At 36.9% G+C, this 21,300-nt stretch overlaps 1 protein-coding gene across 1 annotated transcript; it reads right to left on the reverse strand.

Annotated features, from left to right (window-relative positions):
• Positions 1-326: 326 nt before the first annotated feature.
• On the reverse strand, positions 327-20,691 carry dync1li1.S (dynein cytoplasmic 1 light intermediate chain 1 S homeolog). The gene is given in 13 exon segments (NM_001088590.1): positions 327-1,121; positions 2,207-2,350; positions 2,436-2,556; positions 3,741-3,782; positions 3,865-3,924; positions 4,283-4,394; positions 6,574-6,709; positions 8,091-8,184; positions 9,635-9,801; positions 10,786-11,016; positions 12,002-12,118; positions 14,566-14,639; positions 20,488-20,691. Coding segments are annotated over 13 exon segments (1,527 nt in total). The 5' UTR covers positions 20,604-20,691; the 3' UTR covers positions 327-1,008.
• Between the last annotated feature and the right edge of the window lie 609 nt (positions 20,692-21,300).

A 21,300-nucleotide genomic window follows, 5' to 3' on the forward strand; every position in this document is an offset into this window, starting at 1 on the left:
TGGTTAGAAATGTACAATTTGGAAGTATTCTTCCTATGCATAACATGAGTGAAGTCACAACTGCAAGGGCTACGTCATTGTTTCTAAACTGTCCAAGCCAGTCCAGGAGATGTTTGTACAGGTATGGGACCAATGTATGTAATACCTGTATTAATGTAAGCCTGAATGCCAGTGGCATATGGGATGTTTAACAAGCAAAATGTTGCAACTTACTACATTTAAATTTACATTTTAATATAAAATATATCTTGTCAAATACCAGGTTTGGAGCTACCCCTAAAATAAGGAAATAAATTAAAATTTGAACAAAAAAAAGTTTTAAAATCTACACAGAAAATAAATACAACTTTATTAAATGATTGTTTATTTGTAGGCTCTTTTTGAGCCCCAAATGACACCATAGAGAGATCTTCTAAAGCAGGGCCACATAACTGATAAAGTGATAAACCGCTGTAACCTCCTTTTTGTTCATTTTACACAAAATGCTGTAACTAGTAGTAGATCAAGCCCGTGTGGGCTTAAGTTGTTTTATTGTAAGCTTAGCAGCAATATTTAATGACGTTTAAATTTAACCCCATATGGGTACTGAATCACTATTTTGCACAAAGCGTTTGCCTTTTTTTTTTTTTATTCTTTTCATTCATCAAAATAATTTCTACCATCAAGCTATCTTCCAAAATAGAAGAAAGTGGTATATGATAACCAGCTTACAGAGGCAAAAATCTAATTTATATAGCAATTAACTATTTAAATTTGTAGATTATCAGCAGCTTAATGAAACATGAGAATGAACGTTGAAAAAGATTTGTTCTAAACAAGTCCAGTTTGGTTTTTGACTATTTCACAAAATCCATGTTTAATCTGGTAAACATACATAAACATGTCAAGTGTCCTCAGAAAAAAAAAAAGGTTTGTCTCTGCAGATCCACAACAACTGAGGAGGGAAAGGGCAGAAATGAGAGAACTTTAAGGATTTAGACAAGTGGCTGATTTTTGTTTTTGGTCGCTTCAGGATGTGTCATTTTCTGTAGGTGATGTCGGGCTCGTAGGTGAGACAATATCAGGTTTCCGTGAAATTCTTTCCAGTTCAGCTTGAACATCTGTTAGAACAGGTTTTTGTCCTATAAAAAATAAAAATAATAAGCAAATGCAAACAAATTAAATTTTTTTTTAGCAAAAAGAGACTAAGAGATTTCTCAAAATCTGCATTTAAGGTGCATTTCAGAATGTTCCTTTAGGTTATTAGGTGTGTTTAAAAGCATGCAGTGCTCTAAAAACAAGTTTTAATTTGCAGCCTGTACTTCTCAGGTCTAAACGAATAAGAGGCAGAAAGGATAAGTATTTGTATGTCGGGAAGAAGTATAGGTACGCGATTGTGAATTAAATAGAGATGCTTCCATTACCGGAACAGTATGGTGATTATACTATATATTTACTTTTTTTTTTCTGGGCAGGTGGGATAAATTCCAGGGCCGGAAGCTGGAACTGCTAGGTCGCGACCCGATCATTTTGTGCAGGAGTCGGCCTGAACCTGCCCGACCCGCGGGTATCAGGCCGGCCCACACATCACTACTTTGCAGTGAAAGCACATTTATGCAGACTTCCAACTCCATCTCACCTTACTGGATATTAGTCATGATATTTAAAGAAACAGACTGTAGTTGCCACATTTCCATGCTACAAAGCCAGTCTTTCAATATATGTGCAAAAGGGTAACCAGAGTAAAAGCAGAGTAATACTGTATATTTCACAATAAGGATTTGACCATACAGTTACAGGAGCTGAGCAACAGGTGGCACTCTTGTTACAAAATTCATTATACTGGCAGTAAAGAAAAACAGAAAATGGAAGATAACTGGTCATATTACTCAGCTTCTGCCATACCTATGGATGGCAGAGGTAGCACACACCTTACAAGAAGCAGCAGTGTTGGTCAACAGCAATGAAGACCAGATAGACCAGTAATCCAATTTCCTTTCCTACACAGACAGTAGTGGCATAACAAATTAAAAACAAGACAAACCATTAAATATTTTATACCATGAAGACATGAAGGAGGACCTGCCTTTTCTAGGCATTTGTTTGTTTCGTTTGCTAACCTGTCCTAATGTGTGTGAACATTAGAGCTATGTACACTTTATGTGTAAGTGCTGCATAGGTAACAAGCACATTAATGGATAAAATATTTAGAAATAACTACCGGTACCTGTTTTTTTGGCAGATGTTGGCAAACTGTTACCAGTTGAATTGCCAGCAGGGATTCCTGTACCACCAGCACCTGGTGACCCAGTTTTCTTACTTAACAAGCTGTTAAAGAAATTAGCAAGGACTCCCTCACTTGTTGTTCCAGCTGTAACCAGAAAGAAAAACAATATTCATCAGATTCCACATAAAATGTCTCTTTAATCACTATAACCAGTATTGTCTGTCCTTACCTTTCATGTTAGGATCAATTTTCTTTGTGCCAGCAGGAACTGGTGACACACTGGCAACATTAGTACTTCCTGATCTACTCGGGGTTCTAGGCGAGCCACCAGGTACCCTCGGGGAAGCATCCTGTTGGAGAAAATATTATAGAAGGATGGCCTTTAAACAGTTAAGTCAAATTTTACACATGGAAATTATTGTGTGATTAAAGAGGGTGTTCACCTTTAAATTAACTTTTAGTATGATATAGAGAGAGATATTCTTAGACAAACTGCAATTGGTTTTCATTCTTTTATTATTTGTGGTTTTTGAGTTAAGTTTTTTTTATCTATAAATAATGAAGACAAATTAAAAAGCTATTTAGAATTGGCCATTCTATAACATACTAAAAGATAACTTAAAAGTGACTCGCCCCTTTAAGTTTGACTAAAATATAGGAACAGGTCATCTTAAGGACCCAATTTTAAAAAAATACTTTCAGCGATAAACTTGATTGACTAACAGACTCACTATACCCTGCAAGCTTAGGAGGTTTTGTTGTTCCCAGCATTACCCACAGGGTCGCCATCAGGGGGTACAAGTGTACTGGACACGGGCCTGAAGGGGAGCCCAGCAGTGCTGAACTTTTCAAAAGAGCCGGGCCCCCCTTGACATTACCAAAGCTGTGCCGCCCTTCCGAAGTCCCGAACAGCCAAAATGTGGAAGTGGCGAAAAGCTGAAGTCCCGAATCGGCAAAAAGACCTGAAGCCACGAAAAAAGCCAAAGTCCCAAAGCGGCGAAAAGTTACGAAAAACAGCCGAAGTTGAAGTCATAAAGCATCGAAAAGACCCAAAGTAACGATAGGAGGTGAAGTTTAAGTCCTGAAGCCACGAGTTCAATTCCTCTGAACACCAATGTGTTTTTTTTATTTTTTTAATCCCCTGCCACCAATGTTTTTTTTAAAAAATATTCTTTGGGGCCCCATTTTTTTTTTTAACTTATAAGGGGGCCCTGACCATCAATAGCTTTTTATAACTTGTGTGTGTGGTTACCTTTTTTAGCACTGATGTCTGTGTTGTCTTTTAACTGTGGTGTGGGCGGGATCTGGGTGGGACTTGGGGGCCAGGTGAGCAGGGCCCAGGGGGCCCCAAAAATTTTGTTGTATGGGCCTGTGATTTCTAATGGCGGCCCTGAATACCCCACATACTGCCAAACAAGAGTTCAAGACAAAAAAAGCATTTTCCCCATGAACAGGGGAAGCACATACATACTCACGTTTTATATAATTTGTACCCACAAAGAGATTTCTAACATACATCTCAAACAATAATTACCTGGCGTCCAGCTGTAGCCGGTGGTTGCTTTGCCAACTGTGACTGAAAACCAAGAGATGCAAAAAATGACTCATAGGAACAAAAGGATGGCTGAAAATTCAATATTACATTAAGGAGTATCTACCTGCTGCTTCATAAGAAACACTTGGTCATCCTCCGCTACAATTTCCTTTTCGTGTACAAACTGTAAAATAATCATAGTTATCAAAAATCCTATTAAGCAGCTACTTATAATATTATTACTAAAAGAAAATTCAGCAAATGTACATGACTAGGAATAGGAAGTCTAATAAATGTAAGTAATTTTTTGGGACAAGCTAGTTATTATACAATATTTCAGAGAATGAAAAAACAAAAAATGAAACATGTCCATGCAATGACACACATCTCTGTATGTAAAGATCATTGATCGAACTGAGAAAGTATTTTTTTTATTTGGTACAAAAAAAAAATTGTCCCTATAGTCTATATAAACAAAATACCTTACTTTTTTTTTTTTTATTTTACGTTCAAAATCCCTCCAAAAATATTATTAAATTTACCTTTCGCACAGGTGGCTTAATAATGATATCTTCAAAAGTGTCTTCTAGTTTTAGTGTCTGAAAATTCTCATGTAATATTCCTATTTTCTTATCATTATCCCATCCTGCTGGTCTGTTAACAAAATGAAAAGGGATTATGACCTAAAGAATTCTGGTTAAATTGACACAGCCTTGACTTGCCATAGACTGCAGAGTGCTTGTCAAACAATAGGTGGCTGTAAATGTGCAGGCTGATATTCCAGGCAACTATTGCCCCACGAGCACATGTACAAGCAGGTGAAAGCCATGGAAGCCAAAAACAGCCCTCAAAGTGCCTGAAAGATCAGGTGTACTAGAAGCAAAACCATTTAAAACAATTACATGTGTTCATGGGGAGGCGACCATTTGGTACAATACAGTATTCATCTGAAGATGTGTCTTCACTCACATGAATGAAAAAAATATCATGATATTAATGTGGCATATACTTTTATAGCATTCTGAACCCATTGGTCAAAATCGACTGTTTTGTGAGGCTACAGTTTTTTCTTGTTCCTTTATAATGTTTCTATTCAGACCCTCTCCTGTTCATATTGCAGTCTCTCACTCAAACCAATCCCTGACTGCTACGGTAAATTACATCGGATAGCTGCAGAAATTCCAAACTGGGGAGCTGAATAATTCAACACAAAAAATGTAATGTAAATTGTTAACTATCCCTTTAAGGCAGTGATCCCCAAACAGTAGTTGTTGCTCTCCAACCCCTTGGATGTTGCTCCCAGTGGCCAAAAAGCAGGTGCTTATTTTTGAATTCCAGACTTGGAAGCGAGTTTTAATTGCAAAAAAACAAGTATAGTGCCAAGTAGAGCCTCCTATATGCTGCCAGTCCACATCGAGGCTACCAAATAGCCAATCAAAGCCCTTGTCATCCGAAGGGACTTTTCCATGCTTGTGTTGCACCCCAACTCTTTTTACATTTGAATGTGGCTCATGGGTAAAAAAGGTTGGGGACTTCTTCTACTGCTGGAATGCCAGGAGATACATATAATACAGAATAGATTTTAAAGCTAAATGTCTGACAATCACAATAAGCATTCACAAAGCATTCTCATCCTTCAGTTACAGAATGCCAACATATTATATTGGCATTGTGATTGTATTAAAGCTCTAGTCTTAATTCCACACTGAACATTCAAATATGTGCTACATATATAAACTAAATCTATGGGTATGGGCTAATAACATCAAAATCCCGTACATCCCATAGATGACAGAATCTACAGCACTGATAAAGAGGAACTAGGACCATAGATGCTACATTTCCCGGCTACATTATATTAAAGGAGAAGTAAACCCCTACTAAACTTTCATTGCCCCCCCTCCACGATATGCAAAAAAAAGCCTTTAAAAAATTCTGACCCTTATATGCAAAGAAGCACAACGGAGCTCCAGGTCGCCATCTTCCGGCTCTTCATATTGTCTTCAAGTCTCTTCACCGACAAGCCTGCGCAGATGGGCCAAGTCAAGAATTGGCTTCAACTGCGCATGAGCCGATCGCCGTTGAGACCTGAAGACATCATGAAGAGCTGGAAGATGGCTCTGCGTTTAAGTTTTTTTTTTTTTTAACTAATGCACATTGTGGAGAGGTGAGGGGGCAATGCCTGAAAGTTTAGGGGGGGCTTTTAGTATGGGGGTTTATTTCTCCTTTAAACGACAGATCACAAATTGTCCAAGCAAAGGGTTAAACTAAACTTTCGGGGTGTTACTTATCAAAATCAGAAGTTTTCTCACTTCTTTCTGCAAACCACTCCGAACAAATCGACTTTGATTTTCCCCCCCACCCCTATTTATCAATACATTTTCACAAAAATGTCTTGTGCGGTAAAAGACTTGAAAAAAAATTGTGAAAAAAAAAAAAACCTTAATTGTACTTTTTTTTAAAAAAAAAAACTTCAGATTTGTCAAAGAAAACTGCGACTTTTTCGGATTTCAAGTTCGAAACCACAAAATCTTCGTATTATTGAACGAAACCCAGGTCAGGCTATCAATGGGACATCTGCCATTGACTTCTACATAAACTCGGCAGGTCTGAGTTGGAGTAATTTTTTTTTTTAACATCATCGGAGTTTAATAAATCTTGAAAGATTCAAGTTTTTGTTCTATAAAAAACCAGAAAAAAAATTGAACTTTAATAAATAACCCACTTAGTATGATGCATCCTTTCCCACAATACAGCTTCAACCAAGTTTAAAATACACAAGTTTCCCAACACTTGATTTCAATCTTTATAGACAGTCTTTACAGATACTTACATAAATACTGCATCCTTTTCTACAACCACAGCAGGCATATTAAATTGGAATCCATATAACTGCTGAACAATATATTTATATACAATATCAATATTTTTGTTTTCTTTTATAGATGTGTAAATAAGTGCGGCACCATCTTTCGATTTTTTTTAAAGAAAACACAATTTATTAATACCAATTTGTTTCATAAATTAACAATACATCTGTTTCTTTTTCAATTAACTGTGCTGATTGTATAGGTATGGGATCCGTTATCCAGATTGCCGTTATCCAGAATGTTCTGATTTACAGAATGGCCGTCTCCCATAGACTCCATTATAATCAAATAATCCAAATTTTTAAAAATGATTTACTTTTTCTCTGTAATAATAAAACAGTGCCTTGTACTTGATCCAAGCTAAGATATAATTAATCCTTATTGGAAGCAAAACCAGCCTATTGGGTTTATTTAATGTTTGCATGATTTTCTAGTAGTCTTAAGGTATGAAGATCCAAATTACAGAAAAACACGTTATCCGGAAAGCCCCAGAGCATTCTGGATAATAGGTCCCATACTAATACATCGTAGTTTTCCTAATCGTGGAGAATGTTTTAGAGTTTCTGTCTACATTATATTTTAAGTTTCATGAATATACTATATTAATCTGTCATACATATTCGTTAAAAGCTTTTGTAGCAAGACAGACAGATAGTGGAATGCTATCCCTACAGTTAGAACTTCATTTAAAGGTAAACAGACCATCAACATTGCAGGTCTCTATAACAATAAAACATAAAACAAAGTCTGTATATAAAAATTAAATAAAATTATTAATAAATTATAAAAAAATTATATTTTTCAAGCAGTATATGCAATTAGAAATCTGTTAAATGTGGTTCCTTAAAGTGGAACTCCACAAAAACATAACTTAAGCTCTTTGAAAAGTAAACAATTTCAAGCAACTATGCAATATTCATAATTTAAAAAATATGCAGACTTTTCATGATTTTTAATAGTTTCTGACATTCCCTAAGCCTAGCCCCCTGCTCTTCTGCTGATCTATCTGACTAGTTTGCTGAGTTGGCTGACTACTGTTACTTTGTATCAGCAGCCATCTGTCCTTAGTCTACATCCTCCAAACCCCACAATTCCCTGCACACATGATTTCAATGAGGGAAGGAACATCATAGTGCAATGCATTGTGGGTTATGTAGTTCCTGCATGTTGTCTGTAAGCTGTGGAGTAGTTGTTACAATTTGTAACATCAGTGTTTAGTCCCTCCTTCCCTGCCAGGATTTCAAACAATGCAGAAAGAGAAGAAGTGGGAACAGCTGGACTGCAGCATAGAAAATGGCATTTATTCATACTTTTTGAAGAAATAGGTAACTGTGATGGGTATATTAGGGGTTTCTGTGTTATGTGGGCCTCTTTATTAAATTTTGATTTGGAAGTTGGAGTTCCCCTTTAAATATATTTGGTTAGCTTTTAAATAGAATAGTTCTACTTTTATGAATTAGGCATAAGACAAAAAGGATACATTGTAAACAGAACTTCCTGATGTGTGACTGAATGAAGTCAAAATGCTCATCTCGGTAGTCGTGTTCTTTTTCCAAAATACTGATGGCGTCACACTAAAAAAGTACACAGGTACACCAATGAATAAAGATGATAGAAATCAAAAGAGGTTGGTATACAGAACAGTAAGAGCTTAGCATAGATAAAAAAAGATCAGTGGTGACAAATGCTCTTATTTTTTTTTAGCCCATTTCACATAGGATTACCAAATTTGAAAATTGACTTTGGAAAGTGGTGTGCCACAAGAGTACATATAAAATATAATACTTATAATACTATACTATAATACTTGTTATAATAATAATACTGAATGTGTTCCTTAATGAATAAATTAATTCTAAAATGCCACAATTTTATATACTGAAATAAGAAACTTTGTAAATACAATCAATTAAATATTCTGTACTGTTTCTGAAATGTTCACTATCCTTCTCTCAGCATCTCAGTGTCAGATATTCATTGACAGTTAGATCTAATATTTATGGATGGGCTTCCTTTCCTTCCCTAGATGTATTGGAGCTCACCCAAGTAACTGATTCCAGTACAAAAAACTTTTAACTAAGTTTTGCACAAATTTGGCATGTAGAGAGACAAGATTTCTGGTGATTTTAATAGAGTGAGCTCTTATACATCTTCTAGGCAAAAGGAGCCCCCCTATAAGATATATTGGATATAACAGTCAATGAATATCTGACACCCAACTGCTGCATGAAGAGAGAATGAAGAGAAACAGATGCTGAGAGAGAAATATTGAAGATGAACTTGATTACTTCAGAAATAGTACAGAATATTTAATTGATTGTATTAAAGGAAAACTATACCCCGCAAACAATGTAGGTCTCTATTAAAAGATACTGAGTAAAACAGCTCATGTGTAAAACCCTGCTTCATGTAAATGAACCATTATCATAATAATATACTTTTTTAGTAGTATGTGCCATTGGGTAATCATAAATAGAAAATTGCCATTTTAAAAAATAAGGGCCGCCCCCTGAGATCGTACGATTCACTGTGCACACATACAAACCACATGTAAGGTCACATGAGCCAATTAACAGACAGAGTTCTGCCTTTTGCTTCCTCACTTCTTCCTGTTACAGTTAGTGTTGTAGTATTTCTGGTCAGGTGATCTCTGAGGCAGCACAGATAGAGTCACGAAATGGTGGTTCAAGGCAAGAGATGTAAAAGAGCAATATTTATGTAAATATATATTCCAGTTTGGTAAGATTCTTTAATATGTCATTCAATTTGATATAAACTATCTGTTGCTTAAGTATTCATTTTGGGGGTATAGTTTTCCTTTAAGAATGTTTAATGTCAGTATGCTGAAGCTTACATTAAATTTTCATTTTCCGATAGTTCCTCTTTAACAATGGCTGTAAGGACTGTAAAAACTGTTTTGTTTTTTTTTTGAGATAAGAATTCTCACCCATCAGTTTTTAGTTTTCAAGATTTGTGAAGTTTGAGTGTAGTAAAATACTATGTTTAATTCTAAATTAGCCTCACCTTAGTGCAAACTACTACTACAGGAATGCCGAGGTTATGTGTAAGTGTATCTTCTCCCAAAGGTAAAATGATGCTGTCATCCCGCTCTTCTGACGAAGTGTTTCTTCTCTGAGGAGAAGCAGGAAATTCTTCTCCTGGTTCTACATATTCTTGGAAATTTCTTACAACTGTAAATTAAAAGAATTAAAAATTAATGTATCTAGTTATGTATCAAATTAGTTAAGTATCTATTTGTGGCACCAGTCTACTCAATGTTTCAAACAATGCTTTACATGACATCTTCATTTTTATGTCTGGCCCTCAGACATGCACTGAAAAAAATAATTGGCCCACTACCTGTGGAAAGTTATGAAGCACTAATTGAAAGTATCAATGAATACAGAACCGATGCTGAATGCGAAAGGGTAGAATTTGCACAGAAAATAATACCAATGTCTTCCAAAGTTCAGTGCAAATGGAAAACCCACTTGTTTTATTCCAATGTATATTTTTACAATTTTTGCCGATAAATAACAGTGATTTTATTAATGTGTTTAATTACATTTACGAAAGCAATTAACACGAAGTTAAAAAAAAAAAAATTTAAAAAAAAAGATGGGACTTTTTAAATAAATACTTATTGACAAAATATTTATTTTGGCACAGGTAGAGAAGAGTTCACCTTTAAAAATGACAAATTCCAGTATCACTATAGATTCTTGTATCAGTCTTTGTAAGAAGTTTCTGAATACAGGCAAAAGCACAATGAACCATGACAGACCTGTCTGCTTCAACAATGGCAGTGAAGGGGACATATCGGGTCAATTATAACTAAATTGTTTTTTGTTTTTTGCTTGACTAACATCACAAAATATTATTATGGAATTCTTTCATAGGGTGACAGCTCCCCTCTAAGGCAAACCATTGTTGCCAAGGCAAACAGCAGAAGGCACACAGCATACTTTTTACTATATGAGCATTGTTAGAACTACCAATATCTTGAAAGTTAAAATAAATAAATAACGTAAACTGAAAAAGTAATGTCCCCTTTTATCATCTCAAACAGGAGTTAAAATTCTTAAACTATTCAAATTACTCTGTACAGCAAAAGATACCATAAAAAGATATTCTGATCAAATACCAGACAAATATAGTACATAATTAGTACATACTTTTCTCTTCCATCTCTCTCATTTCTTCAGGTGGGATCTTAAGTTTGTCTATATGTTCCCTGATCACACTAGCCCATTTCTGCAATGAATCCAGTGCCAGCCATGGCCGGGACATATCTACTACTAGCATTATTAATGTGTCCCGAACATTGCTTGGATCCGTGGCAAACTTTAGGAGTCCTTTGTGATACAGATCACCATCCAAGATCCACACGTTGCATCTTGTTTGATCTACAATGATGGGAAATGCAGTTCAATGATCAGAACAAAGACAAGGAATTAAAAAGACAAATAAGCAAGTAAACAAAATAGATTCAAATAAATGTTATAGGGATGATTAAGATAAATACAGGAGAATTTTATGGTTACAAATATTCAGTGTCAAACTGCTAATATGGATTTTGAGAGTTTATGATCACTGCATCCTATTAACGGCAATGGAAGAGAGGGAGGTGGACTGCCACATTTACAAGTGACAATCACCTTAAATGCCATATGCCTTAGGGAATCAGAATTCCTATACCAGACAGTTGCATTGCATGTTTTAAATGGAAAAACCCAATCGATGACAGATTAGTTCAATTAACAGTATTAGTTTAGAAAACCAGATTATATTTTTCTACCAAATTAATGCCATAGACAGAACTACTAATATTCAGGTGCATATGAGGAAACTATCAGCAGAATATAAATATGAAGCTTTATATTGTGGTATGGAAGATCAGCAAACTTTTATTTTGATAGTATCTAACATCTAAAAGCCACGTTTCCAACCTACTTCTGATCATACACTTAAGATAAAACGAGTTGGCAATGAATATTCAGTATATTTCTTAATCTAGAAGTATTATAGCAATGTCATAGTAGAGGACTACAATTCCTTTTGTGAAATTAAGTTATAAGGAGGCCACAGAGTAACTCAGCTGGTGAGATGTCAAATTTCACCTCCCTATATCTATGAGCACATTGAGATGCAGATCACCCTGAGGTCCACTGAATTTCATTTTGTCTGCCCAGACCAAAATCAGACAGTGGCTTTGTAACTCTATCCAACTTGAGTACTGCTTGCCAGAATAAGCAAATTCATGGAATTTGGTATGTCACGTGTGATTATATTACATGCGTTGCACTTTTTCACAGATACCTGTTCATCAATGTAAGTATTTTCAGAGCAACAGTGCAGACGCTTTACTGTCTATAAGTGAAAAATACTTGCCATCTCGGTCTTCATCGTGAACATTAATGTACAGATACTCCATTCCTCTTCCTTTCTTGTACTCCTCTATTCCCTGAAGTTTTCCTATCAAACTTGTCTTGCCTGCCCCATCTTCTCCTATATAGAAAATAAAATAAATACATTATATACAGGATAGAGAACACTGTGCACTTAGCTCTGTGTGCTGGTATTGAATACTCTAAGGGGCTGATATCAATGCTTGAGCCTCCAATTCCTAAAACCTGAGTTCCTAAAGTCTTGGTTTCTGCATCATAATACCGTGGCTTAATGACAAACATTTTTTTTCCTTGACAAAAAAATTAAAATCTTAGCAGGTTTTAGATACCAAACTTTTTATTTATTTTTTAAACCCACTCAGGGACAAGAAAAACCGATAAGCAGCAAATCATATTAGGATTCAGAAATCACGTATGACTTGGGTATACATGTGTGGTTTTTGGATCCAAATGAAGAACCTGGAGGTTCAAGCATCTATAAATCAGCCCCTAAGTCATCAGAATCATACAGATATAGAAAATAATTGCATCCTATATCCTAAAAAATAAACTAAATTGTGCTGCTTGCTTTGGATCCAGTAAGTATTATATTCCAAATCTGCCTCAATCACTTAAAATGTTTAAATTTCTAGTCTTGATAAGGAAAATTAAGACAAAGGCAGTCACATATATAAATATTATGGTGGAAATATAATTTGTAACCAAAGAAAAACATATAAAGCACAAGACCTCTAGAAATAGCTTATTCTTTCCCAGAATCATATAAATGATAAAAAAAAAAACATTAAAATAAAACCATTGAGAGCACCTGCACTCATTTGACCAGAAGCAAAATACAGCAAACTCGTACAATAAAGACCCAAAAGACTGATTAGATTTGGAAAAACAAAAATAGGGGACACATTACAGAATTACTTAAATAAATAAAACCAACAAGTTTTATACAGTCTTTTGGGTTCTGCATACCTCGGCTATACAAAATTATTTAAATATATAGGAGTGTCACTGGCACCAAAGGCAAAATCTGAAGAGTATAGCTGGCCAATTGTCAAAACTAGCCTGGTACTTCAGACACTTTAATCCTTAGAATTGTAAACACATTTGGGGGCAGTTTTGACAACAGTTCTGCATTTTGATTGGCCGCTCTCTCTCATGGAATCAACCTATTGGCCCATATTAAGGCCCAAAAAGATCAGATCCCCAAAATACATCTAACTGGGTCTTGGTCAGAGTCTATGCAAGACTGGAAATCCCATTAGCCAATAAGCACAAAGCCATGAATAGTCTATTGTGGCTATTAGCTTTGCCTGAGACTCCTATGTGATTGATCATTGGAGTGAGGCTCAAAAATTCAAACCTGACACTTGGGTCAGCAGGTAAGCAGACAGAGGTTAGCTAAAGAACAGGGGACCCTGCCAGACTGAACTTGGGTAACAGCAAACGGATTAAAAAATCCAATCATTTATGTCACACCAAGTGATGGTTGGACAATTCTGTCAAAATAGATGTGGACAACTGTATTAGACCCGATATATATTGACATGTTTATATAACAAACAAACATTTATACATATTATTAACCCTTGACTGTGCATAAAGGCCCATTGATTAGACAAGTATGACTGAACTAGCATTTGAAATGGAAAAATGAGTCTTTATCAGCATTCAGCAAATTTGTTAGTTCAGAGCAGCATACTATAACTGCTTGATATGTCTATTGGTACAGCAGAGCTGGAAAAATTCCAAAAGCCAAGCTGCTATGTCCCACTGCCATCCTTTCTCCTACCAACTATTTACTTTAACCATTTATAGTTTACAGATACATCGTATTGCTCTGCATTCTATAGAAGGTTTACCTGCCTAATTAGACACAAGAAAAGAATGATTCTGGATTTCCATACCCCTGCCATGGCCTTGTAGTGGGAACAGTTGAGGATATAGGCCTTATCTACACAAATGAAGAATTGATACAAATGTACAAAGTAGGCCTAATATTAATATTTTTCTAGTGTGCATGGAGAAATAAAAGCCAATAGTATTTTATGCTGCCATCACAGAGAATTTTAAAATTCAAGCTGCAGGCAAGTGCACCACATAACAAAACCGAGCTGTCAAAGCAGCGCCAAAATTAAGCATGTTGGCCTGTTCTTTTCAGTTCTAACAGGCACATTCTGGGAGCATTTGAGGTACTTGGCTGGAATACATCATGAACTTTGGGGCCTTTTGGAAATAGGACTTAAATGGCATAATTATAGTTAGGCTCCTGTATGGATACAATTATTGTGCATGTTGAATATGCTATGATGGAACCCTTGTTATCTGCATATTGTCTTTACTTCAGGACCTTAAGAGTGTGTATGAGATCTCATGAATTCAGCAGTCTAAGGACAGAATGGTAGAAAAGAGACAGACAATTTCTGATTAAACTGGAAGAACAGGCCACAGCTAAATTTGATGTCACTCCTGAAATAAGTCATTATACTGCAACTCCATTAACATAAATACTATTTTGAGGCATAAAGATAAACAGAAATATCCTTTATATACCGAGTAGCAGCACATTTTTGCCAGATGGTAGCTTAGAGCGTGACCGTGTTGAGACTTCACTCAGAATGGAAGACCTACGTGGAAAGAAAAGAAGACGAGAAAGGCATTTAATACATTTAATACAATTAGCATGCCATGCCATTGCTAATCAAACTTGTCCAATGGCAAATGTTATCTACAGTCATACGTGTATTAGTGTGCCCCAACATAAGAAACCTTTTCAAACCAAGGTATGGGACCAGTTATCCAGAATGCTTGGGACCTGAGGTTTTCTGGATAAGGGATCTTTCTGCAATTTGGATCTCCTTACCTTAAGGTTATTAAAAAATAAATTATGCTTGAACTAAACCCAATAGAATTGTTTCCCATACAATAAGGATTAATTATATCTTAGCTAGGATCAAGTATAAGATACTGTTTTATTATCAAGGATTCTGCGCCAATGAGGCAACCTGAGAAACTCCCACTGAGTACATGGGGCTACAAAAAAAAAAATAGAAGGCAAAAACAAGAAAAACATTAAAGGGATACTGTCATGGGAAAACATTTTTTTTTTTTTCAAAACGCATCAGTTAATAGTGCTGTTCCAGCAAAATTCTGCACTGAAATCAGTTTCTCAAAAGAGCAAACAGATATTTTTTTATATTTAAGTTTAAAATCTGACATGGGGCTAGACATATTGTCAGTTTCCCAGCTGCCCCCAGTCATGTGCCTTGTGCTCTGATAAACTTCAGTCACTCTTTACTACTGTACAGCAAGTTGGAGTGATATCACCCCCCCCCCCAGCGGGCTAACAACAGAACAATGGTAAGGTAACAGCTCCCTGGTAGATCTCCCACTGAGACACATTCAGTTACACCGATATGGGAAAGACAGCAGCCTGCCAGAAAGCTGTCTCTTTCTGAAAGCACATGACCAGGCAAAATGACCGGAGATAGCTGCCTACACACCAATATTATAAATTAAAAAAAATTCACTTGCTGGTTCAGGAATGACATTTTACGTGGTAGAGTGAATTATTTGCAGTGTAAACAGTGTAATTTAGAAATAAAAACTACATCATAAAAATCATGACAGAATCCCTTAAAGGAAAACTATACCCCCCAAACAATGTTGGTCTCTATTAAAAGATACTGAGTAAGACAGCTCATGTGTAAAACCCTGCTTCATGTAAATGAACCATTATCATAATAATATACTTTTTTAGTAGTATGTGCCATTGGGTAATCATAAATAGAAAATTGCCATTTTAAAAAATAAGGGCCACCCCCTGAGATCGTAAGATTCACTGTGTACACATACAAACCACATGTAAGGTCACATGAGCCAATTAACAGACAGAGTTCTGCCTTTTGCTTCCTCACTTCTTCCTGTTACAGTTAGTGTTGTAGTATTTCTGGTCAGGTGATCTCTGAGGCAGCACAGATAGAGTCACGAAATGGTGGCTCAAGGCAAGAGATGTAAAAGGGCAATATTTATGTAAATATATATTCCAGTTTGGTAAGATTCTTTAATATGTCATTCAATTTGATATAAACTATCTGTTGCTTAAGTATTCATTTTGGGGGTATAGTTTTCCTTTAAAGTGCCTTAAGGTTGCCATAGACACAAAGATAATATTGTACAAAGCTAATTTTGTGCATGTATGGTGGGAAAAGAGCCGACCGATATCGGCAGAAGACTTGGATATCGGTGGGCTTATAGAGCGGGCTGGATGGAAAATTTTGATCCGTTGCCTTTGAAGGCACCCTTACTCATGACAAGTTTGTTTTTGCTCCATTGATGGGCTAGTTAATATGGTTAGTGATTGCTGAATGATATGGTGCACCCAAATAGAATGGATACACTGATCTATTACAGCATAATCTCATTGGTTTTTGCACATTTAAGGCTAGTAAAGACCTGATTTGTTGATATTTTATTTATTTTTTGGTTTGTATGTGTCTGGGAGGGTTGGGGGTTCTTGGGATGCCTAGTCCAAAGATCATAAGCTGCCCCTCAAGATGTGCTAGTATTTTTGCTGTTGGTACATTTCCCACCTTGCTTAGTTTTACTAGACATCAATCTCAGCCTCCCAGAAGTATACTTCATAGATATATCGGATTGTCTTAAGAGTTTTCTACTGGCTTTCAAGGTATTGCTTATTAAAGAGGCAATATGTCTTGATAAGAGCATTGGGATACAGCAAATACACATGCATTTGTTAATGTACAGTCTTCCTTATAGCCAAGCAGATGCATGAGTTTATTTGGAACACCAGCTGATGTGAATCATATTAAAGCTATATTCAGAAGAGAGAAGAGGAAAAAAACCCACACATACATTTTAAGAGCTGACAGCCACACAGCAGAGAAAATTCACAATTAAAATTAATGTCATTTTTTTTTCTACTGGACTTAAACATTATATACAGACATTTTAAAGGAATTGTCCCTTAAAACTATTTTATTATTATCTTGTGTTTGGAAGGAATTTGAAGTTGCTCTTTACATTTTAATTTCTTTGTTTTTAGGGATGCACCGAATTCAGGATTCATTTTGGGATTCTGCCCTTTTCAGCAGTATTCAAATTCGGCCAATTCCAAATACCTGACCAAACCAAATCTTTAAAATCATATGACTTTTCATCAAAAAAAAAGAGGTAATGAAGTAATTTGTAGCCACACACAAAGTGCATGCGGTTTGGTTTTACCCTTCCCTAATTTATTATGGTTCAGATTCAGTTCAATTTGGCTGAATCCCAAAATGTGGATTTGGTGCATCCATAGTTTTTTATAATGATTTGCATTATTTATTCTGCATTACTGGTCAAACTGCTTAGATACAGAACAACTGCAGTACAGAAACAAACACATAAATGGAAACCAATTACTAATTGTCATGGTTGTACCCACCATAATTAAAATATGCATTTTTTTTAAATGTTCAACGCATGTTGACAGTACAGGTATAGGACCCGTTATCCAGAATGTTCAGGACCTGGGGTTTTCCAGATAACAGATCTTTCCGGAATTTGGATTTTCATACCTTAAATCAACTAGGAAATCATGTAAAGATGAAATAAACCTAAAAAGCTGATTTTGCTTATTATATATTAGTTGGATCAAGTACAAGGTACTGTTTTATTATTACAGAGAAAAATGAAATCATTTAAAAATGTAAAATATTTGATTGGGAGAAGGCCTTTCCATAATTTGGAGCTTTCTGGATAACAGGTTTCCGTTAGCCCATTTTTGTTTTTTTAAACTACACAGTTTCTGCTTTTTTATGCCCATTGTTACTGAGTAGCATTATTCATTATTTTTGATTGATTGTTTTGGCCATTAAAATATATTGCACAGTACCAGTAAAAGTGGAATATTGACCACTTATCTCACTGTGTAATTGATTTTGTGTTGCTTTGACTGTTTTTATTGAAATGCCTGTGATTTTACTGCATTTGATATTGTTCTTAAAGGGTCAATTTAACCCCTTTATCAGCTTTGGTTCACTGAATATGGCCTGTGCTGAACATACTTCTAATTAGGAAATATCTTGGACGTGTTATTTCTGCCTTTAAATAGGGCAAAATTGGAAAATAAAAACTAAAGCCACATTCCACTTCCTAATTCCAAAGAGCAAAATCAAACAAAACATCAGCCTGTTGGGGAGCACTCTGTATAATGAGCTGTTTTTTATTTAAAAACATAACCAGCTATAGCTTTATTTATAGAGGGTTTTTCAGTTGACTCATGTTTTTTTTTTTTTACTTTGCTCTTTGGGATCAGGAAATAGAATGTGGCTTTCATTTAATTTTCAAATTTTGTCCTGCTTATAGCAAGAAATAACAAAAAGCATAAATATATATTTATAAAAAGTACAGACAGTATGTTTAGCACAAGCCCTATCAATTGTACCAATGTTAAAAAAAAATGGGGTATCCTCCCCTTTTACTTTCTCTTTCCCATAAAAAAATTGTGGTCACTACTTTGATTTAGGGTTCCTTATATGGCGCATCCTTTTGTAATCTTATGCAAATTGCATAGTGATAACATAATTACATAGTGATTATTTTATTGCAAATTGCATAGCTCCTGGAATTTATATTCATTATGGCTTCTAACGATACCTAAGATAATTGGGAAAGCATTTTCAGAAACTTGGTAAAAAAAAAGAAACTTTGAATTAGTTAATTTGGAGCCAAAAGTCTTATTAACATTTGAAGTTAATCAAAATATGTTCTTCCAAGTGTGGTGCTTTGAATTGTTGGTACTGTACTGGGGGGGGGATCTATTTATGTCAGAACTTATATCTGTAGATATTGGTATTGGCCTGCTCGGATGATAGCTGGTTTTCCAAATCATATGTATTTTCCAAAATGTTAGGTTTATAATAAATTTTGGAAAAAATGTGTGATTTTTCCCATTTGTGTTTGAAGTACATCTTGTGACAATTACACACGTTTTGTAGTGACTAGGGATGCACCGAATCCAGGATTCGGCTGAATCCTTGTGTCAAGCCGAACCCGAAACATAATTTGCATATTTAAATTAGGGGAATGTAGGGAAATCACGTGACTTTGTCACATATGAAGAATATTTTCCACTTTTTCCTTTCCTATCCCTAATTTGCATATGCAAATTAGGGTTCGGATTCGGTTCGGTATCCACACGAATCATTCACGAAGGATTCGGGGATTCGACCGAATCCCAAATAGTGGATTCGGCGCCAGGGCAGCCATCAGGGGGGGACAAGGGGGAGAGTTGTAGGGGGCCCCGGCCACGCCACACTTACTTGATTAGTCAGGCCCCCCATCTTTCTGAGAGCTGCTGACTTCGGGAAGGCATGGACGTTTAAGGGGCCCTGGCCACCATTTTTCTCATTATGTGTGTGTGTGGGGGGGGGGCTGGCCACCAATTTTTTTTTCTCATTGGGGTCCTAGTCAATATATTTTAATGGGGGGGGGCCCTGGCCACAAATGGTTTTTTGGGGGGGCCCTGACCACCAATATCTTTTTATTTTTTATTAACATGTGGGAACCCTAGCCACCAATATTTTTTTTGTTTTTTTACTGTGTGGTGGAGGGTGGACCTGTGGGGAGGGCGGACCTGTTGGAGGGGCTTGTGGGGGGCGCAGCCCAGCTCGACTAGAAAAAATTTTCGTATGGGGGCCTGCGATTTCTGATGGCAGTCCTGTTCGGCGCATCCCTAGTAGTGACCCCGAGTGTACACACATGGCCTAGCAAGCACTGATCAGTAAAAGGCAGAATTAGAAGGTGTGGGGATTTATTGCAGGCCACAAACCGGAGCTGCCTGCTGTAAGGACTGGAACACTGAATAGCTCGCAGTCCGCAGCCATGCTTAATACGTGTGTGTTCGGGTTGTGCTAGTGCTATAACGCTTTATAGATTTGGACCATGGCCGGGTATAAAATCGCAACCAAGCGCTAACACCGCACCTTGCCCTGTCATTATTCCCAAACAATCCCCAGGCCTTCCCATCTGTCAGTGTAACCCCGCCTCAGTTCTCTCGTTAGCGTGCGCGCGCACCACTAGTTATGACAGGCGAACGCACAGCCGGCTTCTGTCAGTCACCTTCTCTCCGCCCACTTCTAACACGCTTTAACTCATTCACTGCCACAGAGGCCCCCCAAACACGAGTGGAAAAGCAAGCGCACCAACCAAACTCTAATAGGGAAAAGGGAAGCAATTGACACATGCACAGCGATAACATCTCCCTAAATAAGACAATTATCATTCAAAACATCCATTCCCTGCTGCAGGGATCATTTGTGCCGTTCAAAATGCATTCCCCAAAGTACCAACTAAATACAGACGACAATGGAGGCTACAGCCACATAACACCAGCACAGCACACTGGAGCCCGTTACTATTATTAGAAGAAGACAGCGGTTTCTGCCAATAACAAAGATGGGGAACACTAACCAGAGGTTCTGCCCGTCCTCGTCCTCACTGGCCGTATCCCCGCTTTGATTTTGCCCATAGCCAGCGTTGAAACTGGAGGATGGAGAGGAATACGAGCCGCTACGCCCGGATGCCATCCTCTACCACCCGTGCTCTTCTGGTGAGCAGGAGGATGATATCCGCCGTCTCTTTGGTGCCACCCCTTCGCTGTACAGCAGACTAGGCGCGGTCCACTACAGGAGGAGGAGCGACGGCGGGAGGCAGAAGAGGGTTTGGCTACAGCACCGTGCATAGCGTAGGTGACGCAACGGAGGTGCGTAACGAATGTGCGTTCGATTCGCCCATATGGCATGACGCGCTGTTGTTTTCTTTATCCTCTAACTGTTGGCTTTAATGAGGGATTTACCTCTGCCTGCTGAAATGATCAGGCGTGGATTGGTGTAGTACAGAGAGTGTCCCTATAGGGGGGGGGTCGGTGTGTTATGGGAGCGGGGTATCTGCCCTTAATGTGAGGTCTAATAATCAGTTCAATGGCTTTTACTGTAATATGCATGGAAATATCATACTAAAGGGTTTTTTAAATATTATCCCAAAAAAGTGTGAATAGCTTTAAAGAGATATGTCAATATAACTTTATATTCAATGCTCTCTTGGCCCTGACTTCTGAATACGGTTTCAGCTTAATTTACAAAACATATAATGTTAGTACATTTGAATAGAAATGTTGTCAATAATCATTTGTTCTTTCATTCGGCTGGAAAGAAAGTTTTTGCTTGGAGATACATCTTAAAGGAGAAGGCAAGGCATTTTACTTGGGTATGTCAAAAGTTAGGC

This window comes from Xenopus laevis, chromosome 6S, assembly GCF_017654675.1.
Source record: "Xenopus laevis strain J_2021 chromosome 6S, Xenopus_laevis_v10.1, whole genome shotgun sequence".
Lineage (NCBI taxonomy): Eukaryota > Metazoa > Chordata > Amphibia > Anura > Pipidae > Xenopus > Xenopus laevis.